The following is a 17,478-nucleotide window of genomic DNA, read 5'->3' as shown; positions in this document are numbered from 1 at the left end:
CGTCAGATCTCAGATGGGCCTCACGGTACAAGAAGCCTTCAACGTTACACGTTTTACTTAATTAAACGTTGTCGTTTTAGGGAATTAGGGAATTAGTGTAATCTTCTTCTTCGGCGGCCAAAAACAAGTCCTCGAACAAACACGGCGGCGACGACGATGAAAGAAGAGAAGAAACAAGAAAATGTTACAGTGACGACGAAGAAGATAGCTTCATCGTGCGATGTGGAGGCGTTGAAGAAATGCTTAGAAGAAAATAAAGGAGATCATTCAAAGTGTCGGTCTCAGGTAGAAGCTTTTAGATCATCTTGTTCTCTTCCTCAACCCAAAAAATAAACCCTAAATTCGATTTGGAAGTTTATGAGAAATCCTCTGTAATAAAACTCAGACCAATGTGGTCTGTATTATGATGATTGTAATGAACTGTTTTTACACAATACAATATCATTCACATACATACATAGATAAAGAACTTGAATCTTGATCATTGAGGCAAATCTGATTTCTCGAATGTCAAGTTACCAGACTCGTCTCGTTCAAAGAGATGTTCGATTAGTTCGTCCCAACTAACTCTACGGTTCCGTTTCTTCCTGTAAGTTGGTCGAACAGAAGATGATGATGATGATTCACCCACCATTGGTGCAATCAAGTCTGTTTCTTCTTTTTCTTCTTCTTCTTCTTCCTCTGTTTCTTCTTCTTCTTCGGTCTGGTCTTCTTGAGCTTTGTCGAATGTTCCGTACTCAGAGGCCATTGACTCCGCGTGAGGAACATCTAACGTTACTGCTCGTCTTAACGCCGCTCTGTACTCCAAGTTGTGCTCTCTGGCTAATGATTCTTGCCTCTCCATCCTTTGCTTCTCTGGAATCTCCATTTTCTTCTCCTTCTCCATCATTAGCTGAAGAAATTTCGCAGACGCTAGTTAGATTAATAAACGGCAAGGATTTTGCGACTAATGAGGTTGGGGAAAACTTACGTTGAGAGCTCTCTGAGCTTCTCGTTCGATCCAGATGATGGCATGGTCTGAAGTTGCGTTACAAGAAAGAACAATATGCTCGAACCTTCCGTCTACTGGAACTGCTGTCTTCACGACCGGAGGATATCTTCCTAATCTGCAAGAAACAATTACCAAAAACATCATCTTCACAACACATTTAGCTCACATGATGATCACAGAGCAAAACTGTGATGTATCTTTTATGTAATGGCACATAAGACATCTGAAATTGCAAACTAAGTGAGCTCTTTTTATTGAGATTGTCGGTTGCTTCAGAACCATGGTCATTTAAGTTATCTGTGTAAATCTATAGATTTGTGTGTTATTATGTACCTGCAAGGCTTTCTTTCGACGATGTGATACATGCGACCAGGTGCATAAAGCCGTCTAGGATCTTTGAGCATCTTTTGCTCTGGAACACATGTATCCTTCATGCACCTTATGCATAGCAAACATGGCAAACTGTCCAGAGACAAAAACAAAACCCAAATACTAAACACAAACGCATTACATGTAAGCAGAGATATGGACTACAAAACAAAGTGAACTAACCAAAGCTCCTTAAAACTAAAAGAGAATGAGAACTGAGAGTACCATTAGCCTTGAAATTTCCCATAAGAGCATGCAAAACATATAAAGGACAGATTTTTCGGGCTTTTTCTTTTATACTAAGTGGACCGGAGAATGTTGTGTGTTATTGTTGAAAGTTTTGAAAATAAAAGAACATATACTAAACCCTCTGCATAGTATAACTGTCCAAGAAAACACAGATGATTCTATGAGATATGGAATCATAGTGAGATAGGTTTACCAGAACACAGACTTGAATATGTCTTCTAGAGGCGTAGCTGTCCTGGGCAAGAAATCATCCTAAAACAAAGACTTTAGATTTAACATTTGCAATAGCCAAAAACTTGTACCATAAAGTTAGACACACCTGAAGTATGACAGAGTTGATCACATCTGCATATCTGACAGCCAAATTCAACGACATACACCTAGCAGGCGCAATAGCGAAACACCTAACTCTCTTTCTATCAATGTTCCCCAATCTTTCCGGATGCCGAACCACTAACAAAGCCAACATTGTAGCTACACCAGACCCAAGTGAATGTCCAGCAAAAGTCAGAGTATAACTCGGATACTTTTTCACCAATTCTTTCAAAACTTTACATTCCTCATCTAAAACATAACCCGCAGACTTCACCAGCCCGTTGTGCACATAACCGCCATCAAATTTCCTTTCACCAAGCTTATTATCCAAAAGCATCGCATAATCACTCTCTTTCGCCAAATTCAACCCCCGGATCGCAACAACTATATCTTGATGAACATGATCAAGATACAATATATAAGCTGGAGCACGACCCTGAGTATCTTCATAAGTCTTCTTTAGAAGCAACCAATCAGGGTTAATCCCATATCCTTCTGGAGGCTCCCATAAAGGATTTCGAATATCATCCTCGTAAACAGCTAAAATATAACGACAAAACCGAGGAACTGGTTCGAATTCATCAGTTGTTGCAAGCCCCCAATCTTCACTGTCGTGACCAGCCGTGTAAAGGCAACGTTTATAACCCCAACGAGCACAACCAAGACAGTATACACATTCCAAAAGAGGGCAACAACCACATAGAATCGACATGAATAGATACAGAGTTATAACACATTCATCATCATAGACCAGTGAAGCACACCTAACGATCAAAACAGAAACTTTTAATGTTTAAACAAAGAAATTTCAAGACTTTAGTACACCCAACTGAAGAATCTTGGAAGAAGCTAAATTCTGTAGCATTTGTGTTTGGAAATAAGTGACTGAAGCTAAAACCAAAGAAAAAAAAGTCAACTTTGTGAATCGGAAACAATGTAATGGTAATGAAATTGAAGATTGAAGTTCTAATTGCTACTCTATAGAGAAAAACATGGGAAGAGAATTAGATCTCACTACTGAAACACTAATTTTTCTCTTCTCTTCTCTTAAGCTCAAATCAAGATCAATAATTTCGAGAAGGAACTGAAGAATTCGAGAGAAGATAAAGAAGAGAAGGGAAGTGTCTTCCCGTGGAAAACGGAAGAAGAAATGGAAATCATGCCATAGAAGGAGGATTCAAAACTCGCCGGACTCGTGTTAGCTTTGCTTTCTTTATTTGTGGCAGTGACTTTGGGGTTAAATTTGCAGTTGCAGAGCTACTTTGGAGCTTGCTGTGTTGTGTGAAGAAGATATAATATAAATAATACTATTTTTTGACAAAATTTTAGTTATTAGCAGTTAAATTTCGAGATCATTACTGTTAATTTTTGTTTAGTTTGTCCGAAGTCTCTAGATTTAGACAGAGAAAGTAATCACATTACATAATTACAATTAGAAAATGATAATTTAATGGTTGTAGTTGTGTAACTTGTGTTAGTCAAAATAAGTAGTAGTTGATTTTCATCAGTCATATTATTTTTATTGAATAGATTTCATATAACTGTTTGTAACTGTAAATTCTGAAAACTAATGTAGATTTTAATCCAAATTTTTATGTACGAAAAAAATATTAAATGAAATAGTTTTTTTCCTTTCACAAACAGAAATCCACATTGGCTTTTTAAAACGATTTTTGATGATACTATCCATCATCTGGTTCTAATTTAGTTTATAAAAATAAAAATAAAGTACAGCAATTGTAAATTCGTTTCAGTCATTTCATCTAAGTTTTAGGTGGTAGCTACTAATTCCATCTACTGGCTTTACTATCACCTAGAGGTCAAAAGAGTCATGGAATGGAAAACAATTAACTTTGGTTTGCCTTTGGGACCAATTGCAATTATTGTGATGTGTTTCAAATTACAGGACTTGCAAGTTCAGATTTTCAAGTATTACATTCAATTACGCAATCAAATTCATTAAAGTAGCAACTGGCCTATCAAGCTTTTGTTAGAAAAAAAAAAAGCCATTGTGCAATCAATTCATTTCATTTCTTCTAAAAAGTCGTTACTATTCAAAACCTAAGTTCAGCTTCTGTTAGAAAAATATATATACCATAGTAAACGTTCAAAATGTAACCAAGATTTAGCAACATATCGATAGGTAAAGTTGAGAATTTTACATTTCCCAATGGCCAACACACACCAGACTACCATAGTATATAGAAGTTCAAGAGATTAAATAGATTCAAACACAAAATCACATGGATTTGAAGCCCTGCCCAAACTAGCCAACTCGTTGAGCATTTCACGTCTCTTTTTTAATTTTTTGAGCTTTACCGGTTCGATGGGTTTTGTGGAGAAAGTTGCTTTCTTCAAACTTCCTGTGTTTCTTAGGATGTATGTGGCCACTTCTTTCTCATCTTTTCGTTGCCATTCGTATCCTGTCCACACGAATGTCTCAAGATCAAATAACAAACATTCCGGTACACATTTCGGCTGAATCCATTTTTGGCCGATCCGATTTCCTTTGGCAGAAGACATATCTAGCTGAGAACAATGCAATTTATGTAATATTAGATCAACAAAGTAGTATATGAAAGTAGAGTTTTGGAAAAGACAAAAAAGGTAGCTGACTAATGAAATTGCTTACGTCGGTGAGCTTGAGGATTTGCAACTTAGGAGAAGCTTCAAGCATGGGCGTAAGTAGATTCCACCACTTCCTTTTATTTGTATGTAACTCTAAAGATAAAAGCTGATGGAAGAAGATGCTACCACTAGGATACTTGATCTGTGCATGAGGTAACATTAATTAGTACACAAAACAGCGTTAGCTCAATTGCAAAGAAAACACGTCCAAAATCTAAAAATTACCTCTAAGGGTGATAAGTGTAAGGAAAGACGTATGACTGAAGTTAGAGATTCTAAAATGTTCTCATTGTTTATGTTAGAAACGTCACTGACGTTTGCCTCCGCCAGCTCTGGTGGTTTCTCAATCAGACAGGACTCAAGATACTTAAACCCTCTGATATTCAAGTATTTCAAAGAAGGGGCATTTATCACATAGCCTTCATGCCATATTCCCTCATCCACTATGGTTGATCTCTGTAATGATGACACCGCGATAGTGAAAGTTTCCACACATTCTCTGTATCTATGCACTACCAAATCCCCAAGACTAGGACAACCACATAAAAGGTTGCAAACAGAGTCTTCGTCATAAAAATGTACTTTGTAAAGGTACATCTTTCTAAGGGAATTAAAACAAACCCGAGAAGGAAAATATAAAAGAATGGAATGCTTGAGTGTTAAGGTCTCGAGTGTATTATTATCATAGATGCACAAAACATCCGGAAATCTGACTGTACAATACAGATAATCACAGTTAAAATAATAGTCAAGATCCAATACCAAATTACGCACATGGCGTGCAAATGCAATTCCAACCAATATTCCAAGATCCGAAGCATCATGTTCAGCTCTAATTTCCAAATGTAAACTCTCTAGAAACGGAGCTTTATGTAACATAAAGAATCTGTAAACATCCTCTGAAAATATACTGTGATACTCAGAATCAAACTGGATATTTTTCACCGTCTTCCAAACATATCTCCAACGTTTAGACAAAATACTCGTGGCTACAACAGTTTTTGTCGGAAGTGAAGACATTATCTCCACAAGTAAAGCTTCATGCAACTCACTGATTCTGTCCTTATTCACAACATTCCTCAAACATTCACCACTGCTTTCGCTGTAAACATAAATTAAAGAAAGAAAGAAAAAGAGTTTTAGCGTTCAAAGATTTACTAGGATCAGAGCATACAGCTAATAAAACCATAGAAAGGGATTCCAGAAAAAAAATAAAAATAAACGAAACAAAGCAACATACCATTGTGGTTCCATCGTCGTTAATAGAGACGGTAAAAATCCTTCTGATTGTTTTCTGTATGCCTTCTCAGTGCTCCAAAGGCAAACGCAGACAAACAAAAAGCGTAGATATGGTAACGCCAAAACGTTAGCAAAACAGAAAACACTAAAAAAGTATCAACATGCAGTGAGTTTTATTTTGGGTTCGACGTTAAACTGAATACACAAGCCAAAAAAAAAATGAAAGGGAATAGGTGCATTTGGTCTCGACCCATGCCCAATATATATAAATTGAGAAATTTTTTGTTTTTGGGCAAACTACTATATAAGTTGAGATTTTTATGAGTATTTATTATTATATTCAATCTTATATTTTAAATGATTATGAGTTTTTAATGATTATGATGATTTTAGGTGAATTAAAGGAAGTTGTTATAATATTTGTAAAAAACCTTCCAAATCTTATTTAACATCATGAAATTTAGATTAAATTTGTAAATCTTCTAAAATCTCATAGAGCATCTACATTGGATAATTCATGAAGGTGTCGTAACTCGTAACTATAATTAAAATAAAATTTAATATTTTTTTTGTCGTTTAGATTTATTATTAATTGCAAATTATGAGAACTGTTACATAAACGATTCTACAACTGACAATTTCTGCCGACCATTAGTAGATCTACGACAGACTACGCTTCCTTCTTCATGATCTTGATGAATACCTTCAATGATCCACGATCTGGCGACACTTCATTCTCTGCGTAGAATCCTGGCGCACGACTATAATTGTACATCGCTGGAGATCTCCTGCACACTTGCCTCCATTAATCTGCAAATTTGATAATAAATTGCAATATCTGGGACACGAACCCCACTCGGCTTCGGCGGAAGACCTTGACACCAGACCTCTTAGTGTAGAAGCATTAATCAACCATTGGTCAACCAACAACCAATGGGCCAAGGAAGCTTCCACGATAAAATTTAATACTTATTTAATTTAAAACAATAAAAAAAAAAAAAAATTACAAATGAAGAAAAAAAAATAATGACATGGTGCCACCTAAAATGTGTCTCTAAGAAAACATGGTTCTCTTCTATTCATACATTTATTTATTTTTTATTGTTTTAATATTTAAAGACACTCAACTTTTTTTTTCCAATGGAGGTGGTCTTCAAGCCACAAAAAAAAAATTAATGTTTAATGTATCCAACAACAATACAGTTTATATCCAAACCACTAGTTCAATAACCCTGAATTTTAAAAAGTCTTTTAAAATTCATGGTTGTATACATAGAATTTTTAACACAAACCAATTCATATTTACTCCTTGACCAGTCTTCTGAATCTCTTCCTCAAAATGTCACCAAAATATTAGCATCCTATAAATAAGTAGAGATGAGAATTATACATTTCCCAACGGCCAAAAACAACATTGTAAAAGTTCAAGAGATTAAATTGATTCCAACACAATGTGACGTGAATTTGAAGCCCAGACCAATTACTAGCCAACGTTGAGCATCTCACGTCTCTATGCCAACTTTTTGAGCTTAACTGTGGAAAAAAATGCTTTCTTCAACCATCTTACGTTTCTTAATGTATATGGCCACTTCTTTTCCATCTCCTCGTTGCCATTCATATCCTACCCACATGAATGTGTCAAGATGGAACAACAAACATTCCGGTACACATTTTGGTGGATTTCATCTTCGTTCGTCCAGAAAATTATGGTCAACACCTAGATATAGCTGAGAACAATGCAATTTATGTAAATATAGATCAACAAAGTACCTAAAAGTGGAGCTGTGGATAAAAAGAAAAGGTAGTTGACTATTGAAATTGCTTACATTGGTGAGCTTGAGGATTTGTAATTTAGGAGAACTCTCAAGCATATTCGAAAGTAGAATCCACCACTCTCTTTCGTGTGTACGTAGCTCTAAATAGATTAGCTGATAAAAAATTTTACCAGTAGTAACTTCAATCTCTTAAAATTACCTCTAAGGGTGATAATAAGTGTATGGAAAGACGTTTGGCTGAAGTTAGAAAACTTGCAAGTTCAGATTTTCAAGCACTAGATTAATTTATGCAATCTATTCATTTAAGTAGCAAGTGCAACGCAATAGTGAAAGTCTCACTGATGCTTCGATGCACTACCAAATCTCCAAGACTAGGACAGCAACCTAAAAGGTTGCAAACAGAGACTTTGCCATAAAAATGTACTTTGTAAAGGTGCAGAACTATATGATCTCGATTGGCCGACTTCCCGAAAACTATATGATCTTTCTACTGATACATATAACAAGAAAATGAAAAGAAACTTTTGCTCACAATCTAAAATTTAGAGGTTTAACACGTCAATTAATTTTTACTATGGACGATATGGAACTGCTTCTAAATTCACGAGGCAGATTTATTTGTTCTTGTGAATTATCTAATTGCTCATGTTTCAAACATTTTAAAAAAGCAAAGGGAGATGTTACTGCTATAACATTTGTTTCTATTACACCTAAATACAGAGGTAGACAAAACATTTGTGTTTGTGCAGATGCACAGAGGTCATCTACTGGCTTTAGTATCCACCTAGAGGTCAAAAGAGTCATGGAATAGAAAACAACTTTGGTTTGCCTTTGGGACCAATTGCAATTATTTTGTGATGGGTTTCAAATTACAGAACTTGCAAGTTCAGATTTTCAATTAAATTATGCAATCAAATTCATTTGAGTAGCAAATAGCCTATCAAGCTTTTGTTAGAAAAAGCGAGTGTGCAATCAATTCATTTCATTTCTGTACTATTCAAAACATAAGTTCAGCATTTGTTTGTCCAAAAAAAAAAAAAAAAAAAAAAAGTTCAGCTTTTGTTAGAAAAATATATATACCATAGTATAAGTTCAAAATGTAACCAAGATTTGGCATCCTATCGATAGATAAAGTTGAGAATTTTACATTTCCCAATAGCCAACAAACCATATATAGTATATAGAAGTTAAAAAGATTAAATATATTCAAACACAAAATCACATGGATTTGAAGCCCTGCCCAAACTAGCCAACTCGTTGAGTATCTGACGTCTCTTTTTTAATTTTTTGAGCTTTACCGGTTCGATGGGTTTTGTGGAGAAAGTTGCTTTCTTCAAACTTCCTGTATTTCTTAGGATGTATGTGGCCACTTCTTTCTCATCTCTTCGTTGCCATTCGAATCCTGTCCACATGAATGTCTCAAGATGGCATAACAAACAATCCGGTACATATTTCGGCTAATTCCATTTTTGGCCGATCCGATTTCCTTTGGCAGAATACATGGATAGCTGAGTAACAATGCAATTTATATGTAATATTAGATCAACAAAGTACCTGAAAGTGGAGTTTTGGGAGAAAACAAAAAAACGTAGATGACTAATGAAATTGCTTACGTCGGTGAGCTTGAGGATTTGCAACTTAGGAGAAGCTTCAAGCATGGGCGTAAGTAGATTCCACCACTTCTTTTTATGGGTATGTAGTTCCAAAGATAAAAGCTGATGGAAGATGCTACCACTAGGATACTTGATCTGTGCATGAGCTAACATTAATTAGTACACAAAACAGCATTAGCTCAATTCGAAAGAAAACACGTCGAAAATCTAAAATCTAAGAATTATCACTAAGGGTGATAAGCGTAAGGAAAGACGTTTGGCTGAAGTTAGAGATTCCAAAATGTTTTCATTCTTTATATCAGAAACGTCACTGACTTTTGCCTCCTCCAACTCTCGCTCTTTCTCAATCAGACAAGACTCAAGATAATTGAACCCTCTCATGTTCAAGTATTTCAAAGAAGCTGCATTTATCACATAGCATCCATACCCCATTACCTCATCATCTATGGTTAATCTCTGTAATGATGGCACGGCGATAGTGAAAGTTTCCACACAATATATGTTTCTATGCACTACCAAATCCCCAAGACTAGGACATCCACTTAAAAGGTTGCAAACAGAGTCTTCGTCATAAAAATATACTTCGTAAAGGTACAGCTTTCTAAGGGAATTAAAACAAACCCGAGAAGGAAAATCTAAAAGAATGGAATTCTTGAGTGTTAAGGTCTCAAGTGTATTATTATCATAGATGCACAAAACACTCGGAAATCTGACTGAACGGTGCACATAATCAGAGTAAACGTTATAATCAAGATCTAGTACCAAATTACGTACATGGCGTGCAAATGTAATTCCAACCAATATTCCAAGATTCAAAGCATCACGTTCATCTCTAATTTCCAAATGCAAACTCTCTAGAAACGGAGTTTTATGTAACATAAAAATTTTGTAAACATCCTCTGAAAATAAACGTTCATGATACTTAGAATCAAACTTGAGATTTTGCACCATCTTCCAAACATGTCTCCAACGTTTAGACAAAACACTCGTGGCTACGACTGTTTTTGTCGGAAGTGAAGACATTACCTCCACAAGTAAAGCTTCATGCAACTCACTGATTCTGTCCTCATTCACAACATTCCTCAAACTTTCACCACCACTTTCGCTGTAAACATAAATTAAAGAAAGAAAGAAAAAAGAGTTTTAGGGTTCAAAGATTTATTAGGATTAGAGCTTACAGCTAATAAAACCCTTGAAAGGGATTTGATAGAAAAGAAAAAAAAAAAAGGACATAAACGAAACGAAGCAACATACCATTGTGGTTCCATCGTCCTTAATAGAGACAACAATTTGCTAAAAGTAAAAACTCTTCAGATTTTATCCCTTCTCAGACTAATACACGAATCCGGCAAAAAGCTTAGATATGATAACGCCAAAACGGTGAAGATTCAGCTTCAAAACGTCAGAAAACCCTAAATAGTTAAACAGCTAAACAACAAGGGGAATGGGTTTGACAATTAAACTACAGTATTCACAAGCCGAAGAAAAGGGGAATGTGTGTATGTGGGCTCGACCCAGGCCCAATAGATATAAGTTGAATATATATTTTTAAGTATTTAATGTTCAAGTTTTTTGGTTTGTCTAAGTTCTTTAGATTTGGCTTTGTTGGTAAAATAGACACATTTTGGAAAGTAATTTGAAGAGTAGACACTTTTCAAAAATAATTAGAAAAATAGGTATTTTTACTTTTTGTGAGATAGAAGATACAGACAGAATAGCTCTAATATAAGATAAGACAAAATAACTCTAATAGGAATAAGACAAAAATTTGTTAAAAGTCAGATTTGTCCTTCATTCTAAAATGAAAATTTTTTTGAGCGAGTCTTTTATTTTGTACAACATCATGGGCAACGATGTTGTACACTGACGGTTGTACACTTTCACGTACACCAATCTCGTACACCATCATTCTAAACACTATTTTGTACACTAACAATTGTACACCACTTTCGTGTACACCAATCTCGTACACCATCATTCTAAACACTATTTTGTACACTAACACTTGTACACCACACTATCATGTATACCCACATTAACGTTTGGCAAAGTAGACACTTTTTGGATAGTAAACCATCTTGTACATTCTTAAACCATCAAATACACTAATGCTCGTACACCAATATGTGTACACTATCTCATAGACCATCACGTACACCGACAAAAATGGTTCTCTCTTTTATATAGTGTTGTAGACGGCACACGAGGTGGTTTATAGCGCGACACACAATCTCGTCGTTTTAGGTACACTATCAATATCGTGTACATCACTTTTTACATCATCTTCATACACCATCATATTTTGTAGTTGTACACCACTGTAGATTGTTGTTTGTATAACATTTTGTACACCTTCATACTTTGTATACCACTTCTTACATCAATATCATACATTGCTTTACATTATTGTCGTACACTATCGTATGTATACCACTTTTAACATTATCATGTACACCTTCAAATTGAGATTAAAAACTAAATTCACATAAAATAGCTAATTTGAACTTTTTAGATTCACATTAAAAAAGTTAAAAATTAATATGTTATTAGGATTAAAAAGTTTATGAAGAACTTTTAACAAAACAATTTAAAAAGATAAAATTGAAAACAAGAAAGAAAAAAGAATAAAGTGAATATATGTGAGAAACAACAAATAAGGGCAACTATGTCATTACACAAAATCCTCTCTAATAGAGAGAAAAGTGTCTATTTTGCCAATTATTTATGAGAGGTGTCTATTTTTCAAATTATTATTGTCAAAGGTGTCTAGTTTGCCAACTTTTTCTTTAGATTTTTAGATAGTGTAAGAATCAACTTTCATTGGTTTAACAGTGGTATGCATAGATCATTGGGACTAAAAGTTTATATCCTATAATTCATCTCCTACTAATTGTTCTCTATATCTCTTGTTCAACCTTTTTATTTATTTCACATTAACTCCTTGAACTGTCTTCGGAATTCTTCGTCAAAAGGTCACCAAATATTAACATGCGATATATAGGTAGAGCTGAGAATTATACATTTCACAAAGGCCAAAAAAACATAGTAAAAGTTTAAGAGATTCGAACACACGGTGGCATGAATTTGAAGCCCAGACCACACTAGCCAACTCCTTGAGCATCTCACGACTCACGTCTCTTTTCCAACTTTTGGAGCTTTTCCGTGTGGATGGGGTATCCAACTTTTCTAGAAAGTCGTCGTTATTATTCAAAATCAAAATTCTTCAAAATGTAACCAAGATTTAGCATCCAATCACTAAGTAAAGTTGAGAGTTTTACACTTTTCCAATGGCCAAACATCATAGTAAAAAAAAGTACAAGAGACTACACTGATTCTAAGACGAGGTGACATGAATCTGAAGACAAGTCGTTGAGCATCTCACGTCTCTTTTCTTCGAGCTTTTCCGAATTCCCGAATTTGGAGAAAGTTGCTTTCTTCAAGCATTTTGCATTATTAAGGATGTACGTAGCCACTTCTTTCTCATCTTCTCGTTGCCATTTGTATCCTATCCAGACGAATGTTTCAAGATGGAGCAACAAACATTCCGGTACATAATCTGGTGGATTCCATTTCTTTTTGTCCGGAAATTTATGATTAACACCTAGATATAGCTGAGAACAATGGAGTTTATGTAAATATAGGTCAACAAAGTACCTAAAAGTGGAGCTGCAGAAACAAACAAAAAACGTAGTTGACTAGTGAATTTGCTTACATCGGTGAGCTTGAGGATTTGTAATTTAGGAGAACTATCGAGCATGATCGAAAGCAGATTCCACCACTCTGTTTCATGTGTACGTAGCTCTAAATAAACTAGCTGATCGAAGATTTCACCATTAAGACCATCAATCTGTGCATGAGGCAACATAAGTACACAAAACAGTGTTAGTCCAACTGCAGAGAAAATAACCAAGCAAAAATGTTCAATCTTAGACTTACCTCTAAGGGTGATAAGTGTAAGGAAAGACGTTTGGCTGAAGTTAGAGACACCAGAATGTTCTCATTAGCTATATCAGAAACGTCACTGATTTTTGCCTCCACCAGCTCTGGCGCTTCCTCAATGAAAAAATACTCAAGTTCTTTAAACCCGTCGATGTCCAAGTATTTCAAAGCAGGGGCATTTATCACATAGCCTCCATCTCCATTACCTCCTTCTTGGTTAAGATCTTTAATAGTTAATCTCTGTAATGATGGCACCACAATAGTGAAATTCTCCACATCGGCATTGCTATATCTATGCACAACCAAATCTTCAAGACTTGGACAGCCACATAAAAAGTTGGAAACAGATTCTTCGTCTTTGAATTGTACTTCGTAAAGGTACAGCTTTCTAAGGGACTTCAAACAAACCCGAGGAGGAAACTCTAAATCAATAGCATACTTGAGTTTCAAGATCTCAAGTGTATCATTACAGCTAAACAAAACACTCGGAAGAATGACTATCTGCTCCTCATGATAGACACTAACCAGTACCAATTTACGCACACGACGTGCAAATGCAGTTGCAATCCATATTCCAACATCCATACAATCAGTTCTACCTTCAAATGTCAAATGCAAACTCTCTAGAACCGGAGCTTTATGTAAACTCAGAGACCTGTAAACATTCTCTGAAAATACATGGGCATCCATATCAGCCAAAGGATGAAACTTGTAATCAAACTTGAGTTTTGGCACCATCTTCCAAAGAGATCTCCAACGTTTAGACAAAACACTTGTGGCTATGGCTTTTTCTGTCGGAAGTGAAGACAATATATGCAAAAGCAAAGCTTCAGGCAAGTCACTGATTCTGTCCTTATTCATAGCATTTCGATTACTCAATCCTAAACCATCGGTTTTGCTGTCAAAAATCATAGAAACAAAAAAAAAAAAAAAAAAAAGATAAGAATTTTAGGGTTCAAAGAATTAGGGTTTGATCTTTATAACAGCTAAGAAAACCATAAACGAAACAAAGATACTTACAGTTTCTGTTCCATTGTAGGCGAGGTATCAATTTGCTAAAAAGACCTTCAGATTTTGCATAACTACGAACAGCTTCAAACGCAAACGCAGCCTAACACAAGAATCCGGCTAAAGCTAAGAAATGATGACGATTCAGCTTTCACTTGTGTCAATTACCCAAATTGCAAACCCTAACAGAGTTTCAAAACTAATGCATTAGCAACAGTTAGAGAATAGAGATCACACTCGAGCACATGATCATGACAAGGAAAGAGGACGAAAAGTGAAGAAAGAGGACGAAAAATGAAAACCAATGGTTCAAAATCGAATCCGAATAGGCGAATACATATTCACAAGGAAAGGAAGTCTTCCTTAAAATGGGCTTATTAACTCGGCCCTTTGTAAGTAAGTCCCAATCACTTTACTTACAGATGTGTTATTGCCTTTTTACGTTAAATATTGGGCAGAGATGAAATGCAGACCATCTTGCGTTTATCATTTTTCTGCTTTTAGGTAGAGATTAGAGATACTAGATAGTTCATTGTTAAATCCATTCCTTAGGGCTTGACTGGTTTAAACGATGCGGTTGCAGTTGTGGGAGTTTGCGAAAGCAGGCGGTTGCGATTTCAAGCGTTATTTAGTGTTTAGACCGACTGAGGATAAATATTTGCTTCCCCAACTCTCTAACTGCTTTTTCTTTTGTTCTACCTTTATAGTTCATTGTTAAATCCACTGCTTGAATTGTCTTCAAAATATCTTCCACAGAATGTCAACAAATATTAGCATCCCACTAAATAGGTAAAGTTGAGAATTTTACATTTCCCAATGGCCAAAACACAGATACTAAAAGTTCAGCAGATTAGATAGAATCGAACACAAGGTGACATGAATTTGAAGCCCTGCTCACATTAGCCAACTCGTTGAGCATCTCACGTCTCTTTTCCAACTTTTCGTTCTTATCCGGATCAATGCTCTTTGTGGAGAAAGTTGCTTTCTTCAAACATCTTGCGTTTTCTAGGATGTATGTGGCCACTTCTTTCTCATCTCCTTGTTGCCATTCGTATCCTATCCACAAGAGTTTCTCAAGATGGAACAACAAACATTCCGCTACACATTTTGGTGGATTCCATTTCAGTCCGTATAGACCTTTTTCTTCATCACACAGATATGCCTGAGAACAATGTAATTTATCATAATGTAATACAAAATCAACAAAGTACTTGAAAGTGGAGCTTTGGAAAAAAAGAAAAAAAAAACAGGACTAATAAGATTTGCTTACATTGTTGAGCTTGAGAATTTGTAATTTAGGAGAGCTATCGAGCATGAGCGAAAGTAGTTTCCACCACATACTATTATATGTACCTAGCTCTAAATATACTAGCTGATAGAAGATTTTACCAGTAGGAAATTTAATCTGTGCATGCAGCATGAGGCAACATAAATAGAAGACAGTGTTAGTCCAACTGTAGAGTAACCCAGTGAAAATCTTCAAATCTTAAATTTACCTCAAGGAGTGATAAGTCTAAGGAAAGACGTTTGACAGAAGTTAGAGATTCCAGAATGTTCTCATTGGTTATATCAATAACGTCAATGATTTCTGCCTCCACCAGCTCTGGTGCATTCTCAATCAGACAAAACTCAAGCCAGTCGAACCCGTCGATGTTCAAGTATTTCAAACAAGGGGCATTTATCACATAGCCTCCCTTACCTCTTCCTGGGTTAGAATCTTCTATGGTTAGTCTCTGTAATGATGGCACCGCAATAGTGAAAGTCTTCACATCGACATTGCTATCTCTATGCACAACCAAATCTTCAAGACAAGGGCAGCCACCTAAAAGGTTGGAAACTGATTCTTCGTCTTTGAATTTTACATGGTAAAGGCGCAGCTCTCTCAGTGACTTTAAACAAACCGGAGAAGGAAGGTCTAAAAGAATATATAATTCTGGATTTTCAAGATCTCAAGTGTATCATTACTAAACAAAACACTTGGAAATATAATCCTCTCATTACCCACATCAAAGAAACTAATCAATACCAATTTACGCACATGACGTGCAAATGCAGTTGCAATCCACATTCCAATATTCAAGCCATCAGTTCCACGTATAATGTTCAAATGCAAACTTTCTAGAACATGAGCTTTATGTAGAGTCAAGGACCTGTAAACATTATCTGAAAATGTTTGGTGATACTTAGATTCAATCTTAGGATCAAACTCAAAATCAAACTTGAGATTTGGCACCATCTTCCATAGAGATCTCCAACGTTTAGACAAAACACTCGTGGCTATGACATTTTCTGTTGGAATATAAGACAATATCTGCAGAAGCAAATCTTCAGGCAACTCACTGATTCTGTCATCCTTCATAGCCCCTTGATTTCTCAAACTTAAACCATCAGTTTTGCTGTCAAAAATCAAAGGACGAAAATATACAAAAAAAAATTAGGGTTCAAATTAGAATTAGGGTTGGATCTTTATACAGCTAAACAAAAAATTAACGATGTAAAAGATACATACAACTGTTGTTCCGTTCTTTTGTAGTTAATTAGAGATATAAATTCTCTAAAAATCCTTCCCAGTGCTAATGCGTTACGAACAGTTCCAAACGCAAACGCAGTCGAACACAAAAATCCGGCTAAAAACTAAGATATGATGACAATAATTAATCTCAAAACGATTCACTTGTGTTGTCATAAACCAAATTGGAAACCCTAACAGAGTTTCGAAACTACTGCATTAGAGATTCCACTCGAGAACATGATCTGGAGAAGAAAGAGGACGACGAGTGACTTACAAGTTACAAGTATGAGACCGATGACTTTTTTTAGGGTTAAAAAGCGAATCCAAATCCAACATATTCACAAGCAAAGAGGTATTTTCTAATGGGCACTACTAACTCGGCTTTTCTAAAGCCAAGTCCTAAATCCACGAACAGCTAGGCTTTGGTTGGCAAAATAACCTTACCAAAAAAACAGAATCAAACCAAACCGAACGACATTTCTAATGGGCTTATGTTACATGATTTATATTTCTAAAAAGTTTTTGCACCACTTCCATTTATTTTTTTATCATGGACGGACACGAAACTCCTGCTAAATTCAGAGTTGGAAAATATATGTGAAGTAATTTTCTCCTATGTTTCAAAACGTTTGAGAAAACCAATTGGAGATGTATATTTAATAGCTGGAGCATGTTGGAATTGAACCTTTGATTAAACCTGCAACAAAGAAGAAAGTTTCAAGTGAGGAGAAGAAGAAGAACAGAGTAAAGCGAAGAAGAAGAAAGGATAAGAAGAAGTTGTCACACGAGGAAGAAGAGTCAATGAGACAAGATAACAAGTCAACACAAGAATAAACGAGT

At 35.6% G+C, this 17,478-nt stretch overlaps 5 protein-coding genes across 6 annotated transcripts; all 5 read right to left on the bottom strand.

The window, feature by feature from the left end:
- Positions 1–354: 354 nt before the first annotated feature.
- On the bottom strand, positions 355–3,195 carry LOC9313710. Its single transcript, XM_021024331.1, has 5 exons — positions 1,929–3,195; positions 1,803–1,861; positions 1,325–1,453; positions 971–1,106; positions 355–892 (listed from the first exon to the last, which is right to left on the bottom strand). Exons 1-5 carry the CDS (start codon positions 2,634–2,636, stop codon positions 482–484), a joined length of 1,443 nt encoding a protein of 480 aa, XP_020879990.1. The 5' UTR covers positions 2,637–3,195; the 3' UTR covers positions 355–481.
- Positions 3,196–4,033: 838 nt separating this feature from the next.
- Positions 4,034–4,758, bottom strand: LOC110228115 (putative F-box/FBD/LRR-repeat protein At3g49040). The gene is made up of 2 exons (XM_021024333.1): positions 4,557–4,758; positions 4,034–4,453 (listed from the first exon to the last, which is right to left on the bottom strand). The coding sequence occupies exons 1-2, from the start codon at positions 4,710–4,712 to the stop codon at positions 4,142–4,144; spliced, it is 468 nt and encodes a 155-aa protein (XP_020879992.1). The 5' UTR covers positions 4,713–4,758; the 3' UTR covers positions 4,034–4,141.
- A 4,004-nt stretch (positions 4,759–8,762) lies between these two features.
- LOC110228082 (putative F-box/FBD/LRR-repeat protein At3g49040) lies at positions 8,763–10,447 on the bottom strand. Its single transcript, XM_021024224.1, is given in 4 exon segments — positions 8,763–9,074; positions 9,180–9,314; positions 9,408–10,284; positions 10,434–10,447. Coding segments are annotated over 4 exon segments (1,338 nt in total).
- A 1,951-nt stretch (positions 10,448–12,398) lies between these two features.
- On the bottom strand, positions 12,399–14,735 carry LOC110228080 (F-box/FBD/LRR-repeat protein At2g04230-like). Of its 2 annotated transcripts, none has more exons than XM_021024221.1 (4): positions 14,139–14,735; positions 13,116–14,016; positions 12,892–13,026; positions 12,399–12,790 (listed from the first exon to the last, which is right to left on the bottom strand). In XM_021024221.1, exons 1-4 carry the CDS (start codon positions 14,150–14,152, stop codon positions 12,503–12,505), a joined length of 1,338 nt encoding a protein of 445 aa, XP_020879880.1. In that variant the 5' UTR covers positions 14,153–14,735; the 3' UTR covers positions 12,399–12,502. The 2 variants fall into 2 exon arrangements, with proteins under 2 accessions (XP_020879880.1, XP_020879881.1); XM_021024222.1 differs by having other exon boundaries at positions 12,586–12,780.
- Positions 14,736–14,830: 95 nt separating this feature from the next.
- LOC110228081 (putative F-box/FBD/LRR-repeat protein At3g49030) lies at positions 14,831–17,415 on the bottom strand. Its single transcript, XM_021024223.1, is given in 5 exon segments — positions 14,831–15,288; positions 15,397–15,531; positions 15,623–16,054; positions 16,057–16,522; positions 16,636–17,415. Coding segments are annotated over 4 exon segments (1,308 nt in total). The 5' UTR covers positions 16,486–16,522; positions 16,636–17,415; the 3' UTR covers positions 14,831–14,976.
- Positions 17,416–17,478: the final 63 nt, after the last annotated feature.

The sequence above is a fragment of the Arabidopsis lyrata genome (genome assembly GCF_000004255.2).
Source record: "Arabidopsis lyrata subsp. lyrata unplaced genomic scaffold ARALYscaffold_5, whole genome shotgun sequence".
NCBI lineage: Eukaryota > Viridiplantae > Streptophyta > Magnoliopsida > Brassicales > Brassicaceae > Arabidopsis > Arabidopsis lyrata.
Note: the sequence above shows the minus strand (reverse complement) of the source record. Positions and strands in the feature narration are given on the sequence as shown.